This window comes from Pongo pygmaeus, chromosome 21 (assembly GCF_028885625.2).
Source record: "Pongo pygmaeus isolate AG05252 chromosome 21, NHGRI_mPonPyg2-v2.0_pri, whole genome shotgun sequence".
Classification (NCBI taxonomy): domain Eukaryota; kingdom Metazoa; phylum Chordata; class Mammalia; order Primates; family Hominidae; genus Pongo; species Pongo pygmaeus.
Window position 1 is genome coordinate 35076735 of NC_072394.2, and position 10026 is coordinate 35086760.

The window sequence follows — 10026 nt, forward strand, 5'->3', positions numbered from 1 at the left end:
GGACCATGGGCTCCCGCCAGTGCTCCCGATTCCCCAGACACTGCCGACACAAAGCAGGCCTCAGCCCGCCCCGCTCCCTTGGCCCACAGCTTGGACTGGGCCTCTAGGATTTGGCTGCTGAGGGCCGGGTGCAGAGCATGGGCCCCTGTCCTGAGGTCCAGCATTCTCAGAGGAGCTTTCTGGGCTCTGGAAGAGAGAGGAAGAGGAAGACACGGTATCCCTTTCCGGATGTGGGGTGGGAGTGACACACAGGAGTACTGCAGCCTCTTCCCAGCACACAGGGACCAGGCCAGAGAGACGTCCCAGTGCCTCCCAAGGGAGAAGCCATTCTCCAGCAGCTGGACAGGACCAGAGCCTGCCCCGCGTGTCCGGCCGGGGTTCTACCCAGAGCCAGACTGGCGCAGGCTCGGTCCCTAATTATGTTTGCTGGATGCCTTGAATACAAGCGCCGGTGCCCAGAATCTCCTTGAGGTTTCAGCTGGGCGTGCCGGGCCCATCCCCCATTCTGGGGAGCAGAATAATTGTGGGGGGTGGTAACAGGGGACACCCTGAGGTGGTGGTGGCCTTGGTAAGACAGGCAGGCAGAGCTGGGGGTGGGGGCGCCCTGGGCTCGGCTAATTAAACAGCGACCGTGATGAATTGGAGAGAAACTGCTGCTTGCTAATTAAAGGTGCAGGCAACTTGCCTGGCAAGGATGGGAGGCAGAAGTCCTGGAAACATGTTGAGGGCCAGGCCAGTGAGGACAGAGCTTGGCCAAAGTCCCCGAAAGTGCCCATTCTGGGCTTCCCTCCCATTGCTCTCCCCCGCCCAGCAGGGGCCCGCAGCCCCCTCCCCACTTCCCTATCTCTCCGACCCACCTTGCCGAGCCTGGGGCCTCCGACTTCCCCCCCGCCCCTCCCCACCAACCCAAATCCTTTCCTGATAAGAGCCTGGGTGTTGCGGAGGAGGAGGCTGGCTCTGGTGGCTGGGCTGGGGGTGGACTCGCTGAGCCTTTGAGGTCCTCCTTCCCGCCCCACCACCAAGGTCCCAGAGGTGGGCAGTGAGTCCAGCCAAGACTGATGTGGCCTGTTGGGAACAACGCCCCTAAGAAGATCACAGAATCTTAGTACCTGAGACTCGCAAGGGGCTTTAGGTCTTCCCTAATTTCCCAACAGTCCCCATTGTCAGCCCAGGTGTGGGAGACAGGGACAGCACTTCTTACTGGGCTCAGCATTCTAGTTTTTGTAAAGGGAACACTGGCCAGGCGAGGTGGCTACTGCCTGTGATCCAGCATGTTGGGAGGCTGAGGCAGGAGAATCGCTTGAGCCCGGGAGTTCAAGACAGGCCTAGGAAACATAGGAGACCCTATCTCTAAAAAAAAAAAAAAAAAAAAAAAATTAGCTGGGTGTGTTGGCTTGCACCTGTGGTCTCAGCTACTCACGGGGTAGCTACTCAAGTGGGAGGATCACTTCAGCCCAGAAGGTTGAGGCTGTAGTGAGCCATGATCGCCCTACTACACTCCAAAGTGGGCAACAGAGCGAAACCCTGTTCAAAAAAAAGGAAAAGAAATGAGAAAATTGGAGCAAATGATCTCTGAGCCTTGAAGAGTCTTACAGGGTGGACAAGAAAACCCCCTGAAGCTGCTCATCCCTGCCCCAAGTCACTTCAAAGCAGGGCTGTAGGCTCAGACACCTTTGCCAACCAAGGTGACCTCAGGCAAGGGAGCTCATTGTCACATGCGTGGGTTTCCCTGTTTGCAAGGCTGGGGATGGCAACAGTGCCCACCTCAAAGGGTCTCTGAGAAGACTGGGGGAGATAACAAAGCTGAAGCGTCCAGCACAGCAACTGGTCTGACCTGAATAGCCAGCCACTGCCATCTGAAAGGTCTAGGGAACTGGGGGGTGACCTGGCACCTAGCCTGTCTGAGTCTTACCTCTTCATGTGGCAGCTGCAGTCTGGCACTCTGAGGAGGAGGATTAGAGAGCTTAAGTGACTTCCGCAAAGCCACACCGCTACGGAAGAGGAAGAGGCAGCCTTGGATCCCTTGAGTGAGGAGAGGATGGGACCTGGATTCCTATGTTGACATTTGTTGAGCATCTACTGGATGCAGGGTCCTGAACAAGACCCCAGGAAGGGACTAAGATGAATCTGAGATTCACTCTGCCTTTAAGGGGACCCCAGTCTGGAAGGAGAGAGAAAACACACATACAAATAACTAGAATGCAAAGCAAATGTGGCCGGATGCAGTGGCTCACACCTGTCACTTTGGGAGGCCTAGGCAGGAGGATCACTTGAGATCAGGAGTTCGAGACCAGCCTGGCCAACACGTCAAAACCTCGTCTCTACTAAAAATACAAAAATTAGCTGGACGTGGTGGTGCACGCCTGTAGTAACAACTACTTGGGAGGCTGAGGCACGAGAATCGCTTGAACCTGGGGCAGGGCAGAGGTTACCGTGAACTGAGATCGCGCCAGTGAGCTGAGATCGTGCACTTCAGCCTGGGCGACAGAGTAAGACTCCATCTCAAAAAAAAAAAAAAAAAAAAGCAAATACCCCTGGCATCAGAGGGGGCCCAGCAGCCCTCCATGCAAGGGGCTGGGGTGAGACTTTTGGGATGGCGGGGAGATGCTGCTGTGTCTTAGAGCTCAATTTGCAAAGCAAAGGTTTTGATTTTATTTGAAGGATAAAATCAGCCCTGGGGGTCATGGGGGTGCTGATGGAGCCTCCTCTGGCTTTTTTGGGAAGTCTGTTATTCCTGCTTCGAAGGTTCTGGGATCTATCCTGGAGGTATCTAGGAGTCCCAGATGCTGTGGTTTTGGAGACTACACTGTCCAGGCCCCCAGCATGAATACATTCACGTCCACAAAGGACAGTGAGGTCCCCCTTCCAGGTGGCCAGACACGCACCAGTTTGGGGGGCTTCCTGCTGCTGGGCAGTTTGGTGGGGAGAGGATGCAGCACTGGTGAGAGGCCCTCTCAGAGATGGTGGTAGCCTCCCGAGGCTGAGAGACGCAAGGCTGCTGGCCCTGATGCTGCGAAGCCTGGGCAGGGTGAGTGCTAGGTCACTGGCCTTGGGGATGGTGCCTCCATCACTCCCTTCCTGGAGATCAGAGCTCAGCCAGAGGAGCGGGCAGGTCTAGCCACAGGAAGTCTGTGCAAGCACAGCTAGCAGCTCCTGGAAAATAGGCACTGCTCTCAGCCTCCCCAGGTCACCCTGCACCCAAGCTGGGCCAAATGATGGTCTGGGGCGCCCTCTGGTGGCTCCTCTGGGCAGTGGTGGATGCTGAAGCCACTGTGAATTTAAGGGTGGGTGGGGCAGAGATGGCCAGAGTTGGAAGATTTCAAGGTGGACCACTCTTTCCACTACGCAGATGGGAAAACCAAGGCCCAGAGGGAAGTGACCTGCCTACAGTTGCACAGCCAGTGACTAATACAAGAACAGAACCCAGAAGTTCCTCTGTACCAATGCTTTTTTTAGGGGGTCTCAAGACATCCCACCCCAGGGGAGGGAAGGCTGAGTGTCCAGGGCTCACTCCCAGTGCATATGGATAGCTGAACTGTAGGTCGCTGAGTATCTGTGTGACATAGCATGCAGCACTTCCCTCCCAGGCTTGGTTCTTTGCCTCTAAAGCCTGGGGTTACTGTGTTGGCAAGGGATGGGGGATTAGGCCTCCTGCTTGTACACTGCTGGAACTGAGGGTGTAAACCAGCCAATCTTTCGGGGAGTTCTAAGAAGAACGTTCCTACAGCTGGTATCATACTTCATGGTGAGAGATTGGGTGCTTTCCCCAAGACCAGGAACAAGACAAGATGTCCACTCTTATGGCAAAGTTGAATTCACAACTTGTATTCAACATTGTACTGGGTACAATGGCAAGAAAATAAAGTCATCCAGATTGCAAAAGAAGAAGTAAAACTATCCCTATTTGCAGATGACATGATCTTATATATAGAAAATCCTGGTTGGAAGCAGTGGCTCATGCCTGTAATCTCAGCACTTCGGGACGCCAAGGCAGGTGGATTACCTAAGGTCAGGAGTTTAAGACCAGCCTGGCCAACATGGCAAAACCCTGTCTCTACTAAAAATACAAAAATTAGCCAGGCGTGGTGGTGTGCGCCTGTAACCCCAGCTACTCAGAAGGCTGAAGCACGAGAATTGCTTGAACCCGGGGTGCAGAGTTTGCAGTGAGCCAAGATCATGCCACTGCACTCCAGCCTGGGTGATGGAGCGAAAAAAAAAAAAAAAAAAGAAAATCCTAAAGAATCCACTAAAAAAAAATTTTATAACTAATAAATGGGTTTGGCACAGTTGCAGGATACAAGATCAATATACAAAAATCAATTGAGCTTCTACACATTTGCAACGAACACTTCAAAAATGTAATTATGAAAATAATTCAATTTATACTAGCATCAAAGAGAATAAAATGCTTAGGAATAAAAGAAGTACAAAACTTATAATCTGAAAACTACAAAACATTGTTTAAAGAAATTAAAGATGCCATAAATAAATGGGAAAATACCAGTGTTCATGGATCTAAAGACCCAATACCATTAAGATGGCAAGACTCCCCAAATTGATCTTCAGATTCAACACAATCTCCATCAAAATTCCAACTTGGTTCTTTACAGAAATTGACAAGCTGATCTTAAAATTCATATGGAAATTTAAGGGACTCAGAAAAGCTAAAACAGTCCTGAAAAAGAATAATGGGGGGCCAGGTGTGGTAGCTCATGCCTGTAATCCCAGCACTTTGGAAGGCCGAGGTGGGCAGATCACTTGAGTCCAGGAGTTTGAAACCAGCCTGGGTGATATGGTGAAACCTCATCTCTACAAAAAATACAAAAATTTAGCTGGGTGTGGTGGCATGCGCCTGTAGTCCCAGCTACTCAGAAGGCTGAGGTGGGAGGATCACTTGAACCTGGGAGGTAGAGATTGCAGTGAACCAAGAATGTGCCACTGCATTCCAGCCTGGGTGACACAGCAAGACCCTTCCCCAAAAAAAGAAGAAGAAGAAAAAATGAACAATGTTGGAGTGCACACACTTCCAGTTTCAAAAACTACTATAATAAACTACAGTAATCAGGACAATGTGGTACTGGCATAAGGACAGACATAGAGATCAATGAAATACAAATAAGAGTCTTGAGAGTCCAGAAATAAACCCTCACATTTGGTTCACCTGCAAGAGCCGAACATATTTAATGGTGGAGTTCAATGGGGAAAACACAGTCTTGCAAAAGAAAGAGGTCAGACCCCTGTCTCACACCATACACAAAAATTAAAGTGGATGAAAACAAATGTAGGAGCTAAAACTATAAAACTCTGAGAACACAGACATAAATCTTCATGACCTTGGATTAGGCAATAGTTTCATAAATATGATACCAAAAGCACAAGCAACCAAAGAAAAAATAGATAGACTGGGCTTCATCAGAATTTAAAATTCTGCGTCAGGCATGGTGGCTCACACCTGAAATCCCAGCACTTTGGGAGGCTGTGGCAGGAGGATCGCTTGAGACTGGACACTATCAAAAAAGTGAAAAGACAACCCACAGGATAGGAGAAAATAGCTGACAATCATATATCTGATAACGGATTCTAACCAGCATATATAAAGAACCCTTACAACTCAATAATAAAAGACAAATAGCCCAGTTTAAAAATGGGCTGAGCCAAGTGCGGTGCTCACTCCTGTAATCCCAGCACTTTGGGAGGCTGAGGCAGGCAGATCACCTGAGGTCAGGAGTTTAAGACCAAGCTGGCCAACATGGCAAAACCCCATCTCCACTAAAAATATAAAAATTAGCCAGGCGTGGTGGCAGATGCCTGTAATCCCAGCTACTCAGCAGGCTGAGGCAGGAGAATCACTTGAACCCAGGAGGCGGAGGTTGCAGTGAGCCAAGATCACGCCACTGCACTCCAGCCTGGGTGACAGAGCGAGAATCCATCTCAAAATTTAAAAAATAAAAATAAAAACGGGCGGATATGGTTGGGATGTTTGTCTCCTCCAAATCTCATGTTGAAATGTGATCTCCAGCGCTGGAGGTGGGGCCTGCTGGAAGATGTTTGGGTCACGGAGGTGACTCCCTCATGAATGGCTTGGTGCCCTCCTCACAGTAATGAGGGAGTTCTTGCTCTGTTAGTTCACAAGAGAGCTGGTTGTCTGAAGGAGGCTGGCAGCTCCCACTCCCTCTCTTGCTCACACTGGCTCCCCTTTGCCTTCTGCCATGATTGGAAGCTTCCTGAGGCCTACTCCAAGAGCAGGTGCTGGTGCCATGTGTCTTGTACAGCCTGTAGAACTGTGAGCCAAATAAACCTCTTTTCTTTACAAATTACTCAGTCTCAGCTATTCCTTTATAGCAATGCAAACAGACTAATGCATGGGCATAGGATGTAAATAGACATTTCTCCAAAGAAGATATACAAATGGCCAATAAGCACATGAAAATATACTCAACATCATTAGTCATTAGGAAAATGCAAATCAAAACCACAATGAGATAGCACTTTGTACCCACTAGGTTAGTTATAATAAAAAAGGCAGATAATAATAAGTGTTGACAAGAATATGAAGAAATCAGAACCCTCATACACTGCTGGTAAGAATGTAAAACGTTTTGGAAAAAGCCTGGCAGTTCAAAAGGTTATATATACGGTTATATGATCCAGCAATTCTGCACCTAAAAGGTATATACCCAAGAGAAATGAAAACATGTATTCACATAAAAACTTACATAAGGCCGGGCGCAGTGGCTCATGCCTGTAATCCCAGCACTTTGGGAGGCCAAGGCAGGTGGATTGTCAGAGTTCAGGAGTTCGAGAACACCCAGGGCAACATGGTGAAACCCTGTCTCTACTAAAAACAGAAAAAAAATAGCCAGGCGTGGTGGCGTGTGCCTGAGTCCCAGCTACTCAGGAGGCTGAGGCATGAGAATCGCTTGAGCCCCAGAGGCAGAGGTTGCAGTGAGCCGAGATCGCACCACTGCACTCCAGCCTGGACAATAGAGTACGACTCCATCTCAAAAAAAAAAAAAAACAAAACCTTACATGACTAGTCATAGCAGCATTATTCCCCCAAAATAGAAACAACCACAACCCAAATGTCCATCAGCTGATGAATGGATAAATGAAAGGTGGTATATTTGTACAATGGAATATTATTCAGCAATAAAAAGGAGGACTAAAGTGCTGACACATGCTGTAACATAGATAAACCTTAAAAACATCATGCTGGGGCCAGACACAGTGGTTCACACCTGTAATCCCAGCACTTTGGGAGGCTGTGGGAGAATCACCTGAGGCCAGGAGTTCAGGACCAGCCTAAGCAACACAGTGAGACCTCATCTCTACAAAAAAATTAAAAATTAGCTGAGGCTGGGCATGGTGGCTCACACCTGTAATCCCAGCACTTTTGGAGGCTGAGGCGAGTGGAACACTTGAGGCCAAGAGTTCCAGACCAGCCTGGCCAACATGGTGATACCCTGTCTCTACTAAAAATACAAAAATTAGCCAGGCGTGGTGGTAGGCACCTGTAATCCCAGCTACTCGGGAGGCTGAGGTAGGAGAATCACTTGAACCCAGAAAGAGGAGGTTTCAGTGAGCCGAGATCTCACCACTGCACTACAGCCTGGGCGACAGAGCGAGACTCCGTCTCCAAAACAACAACAACAACAACAACAAAGGAGTTTGAAACTAGCCTGGCCAACACGGCAAAACCCTGTCTCTACTAAAAATACAAAAATTAGTTGGGCTTGGTGGCAGGTGCCTGTAGTCCCAGCTACTCAGGAGGCTGAGGCAGGAGAATTGCTTGAACTCAGGAGGCAGAGATTGCAGTGAGTCGAGATCATGCCACTGCACTCCAGCCTGGGAGACAGAGTGAGACTCTGTCTCAAAACATAATTAATAAATAAATAAAATAAAATAAAATAAAAAATGAGCCAAGCATGGCAGCATGCACCTGTGGTCCTAGCTACTCAGAAGGCTGAAGTGGGAGGATCACTTGAATCTAAGAGTTGGAGGCTGCAGTGAGCTATGATTGCACCACCGCATTCACTCCAGCCTGGACAAGAGAGCAAGACTCTGTCTCTAGGAAAAAAAAAAAAAAAAAAAAAAGCTTTCACTTTTTCATTTACATTAAATGTCTGGAATAGGCAAATCTATAGAGACAGAAAGCAGAAAACAGATTAGTGGTTGCCTAGGGCTGGGGAAGAGGGTTGAGGAGCAATGGGTATAAGGTCCTTTGGGGAGTGATGAAAATGTTCTAAAATTGGTTGTGGTGATGGTTGTACTTTGTGAATATAATAAAAACCTTGAATTGTGAATTGTATGGTATACGAATGAGATCTCAGTAAAGCTGTTATTTTTTAAATGCCTGTCCTTTAGACCCATGACTCTATTTCTAGAAATTTCTTCTAGAAATCATTCATGTGCACAAGGACATATGTATAAAGATTTTCATTCACGCGTGGTGACTCACACCTATAATCCCAGCGCTCTGAGAGGCTGAGCCAGGCAGATCTCTTGAGCCCAGGAGTTCAAGATCAGCCTAGACAACATAGCAAGACCCCATGTCTTAAAAAAAAAAAAAAAATCAAAAATTAGCCAGCCGTGGTAGCATGCATCTGTAGTTCCAGCTACTTGGGAGGCAGAAGTGGGAGGATTGCCTGAGCCCAAGAGGTCTGGAGTGCCACTGCACTCCAGCCTGGGTGACAGAGTGACACCTTGTCTCAAAAATAAAAATTTTTAAAAAAGGTTTTCATTACAGTATTGGTTGTAGCAGCAAAAGTATGAAAGCAACCTAAGTGTCCATCAGCAGAGGACAGGTCAGTTATGTCCATCCGTGCGATGGAACAATGGAGTCATTAAAAATGATGGAGAAACTTACAGCCCCAACTACTCAGGAGGCCAAGGTGGGAGGATTGCATGAGCCCAGGAGTTTGAGACCAGCCTGGGCAACATAGTGAGACCTCATCTCTAAAACAAAATTTTAAAAATAAATAAATAAAAAGGAGTCACATTTACTAACATCGATGAGGTCCAAGATATACCACCAAGTCAAAAAAAAAAAAAAAAAAGCAGGTTCAAAAATAAGCCTGTAGTCTGGGCAAGGTGGCTTCTGCCTATAATCCCAGCACTTTGGGAGGCCAAGGCAGGAGGATCACTTGATATCAGAAGTTCGAGACCAGCCTGGCCAATATGGCAAAACCCCATCTCTACTAAAAACATAAAAATTAGACAGACATGGTGGCAGGCACCCCTAATCCCAGTTACTCAGGAGGCTGAGGTAGAAGAATCCCTTGAACCTGGGAGATGGAAGTTATAGTCAGCTGATATTGCGCCACTGCACTCCAGCCTGGGCAACAGAGCTAGACTCTGTCCGCCCCCAAACCAAAAAAAAAAAAAAAAAGAAAGAAAGAAAAAGAAAGCATGTAGATTAAAACAGGTACTTAAGAGACTTTAAGAAGAGAACATTTCAGCTGGGCACGGTGGCTCACACCTGAAATCTCAGCACTTTGGGAGGCCGAGATGGGCGGATCACCTGAGGTCAGGAGTTTAAGACCAGCCTGGCCAACACGGTGAAACCCCAACTCTACCAAAAATACAAAAATTAGCCGGCACCTGGCATTCTGATTTTTAAGAAGCAAGCATAATAGGATTCCATTCTTATGAAAAAATCTGTATCTATATGTGTATAACAAAAATACCTGGAAATTTAAGACTTAGGGTACTCTTTTTATTTTTGGAGAACACGGCTCACTCTGTCACCCAGGCTGGAGTGCAGTGGCAGGATCACGGCTCACTGCAGCCTCAAACTCCTGGGCTCAAGGAATCCTCTCAAGTAACTGAGACTACAGGTGTACACTACCATGCCCAGCTAATTTTTGAATTTTTTCTTTTAGACATGGGGTCTTGCTATATTGCCCAGGCTGGTCCCAAACTCCTGGGCTCAAGCAGTCCTCCCACCTCAGCCTCCCAAAGGGCTGGGATTACAGGAGTGAACCACCACACCCAATCTAGGATACTCTTAATTTATGTTTTACTGAA

The 10026-nt window shown here is 47.9% G+C and overlaps 1 protein-coding gene across 1 annotated transcript; it reads right to left on the bottom strand.

Annotated features, from left to right (window-relative positions):
* Positions 1-614: 614 nt before the first annotated feature.
* On the bottom strand, positions 615-2498 carry LOC129021525 (uncharacterized protein C20orf203). The gene is given in 3 exon segments (XM_054467042.2): positions 615-893; positions 895-1065; positions 1202-2498. Coding segments are annotated over 3 exon segments (585 nt in total). The 5' UTR covers positions 1337-2498.
* Positions 2499-10026: the final 7528 nt, after the last annotated feature.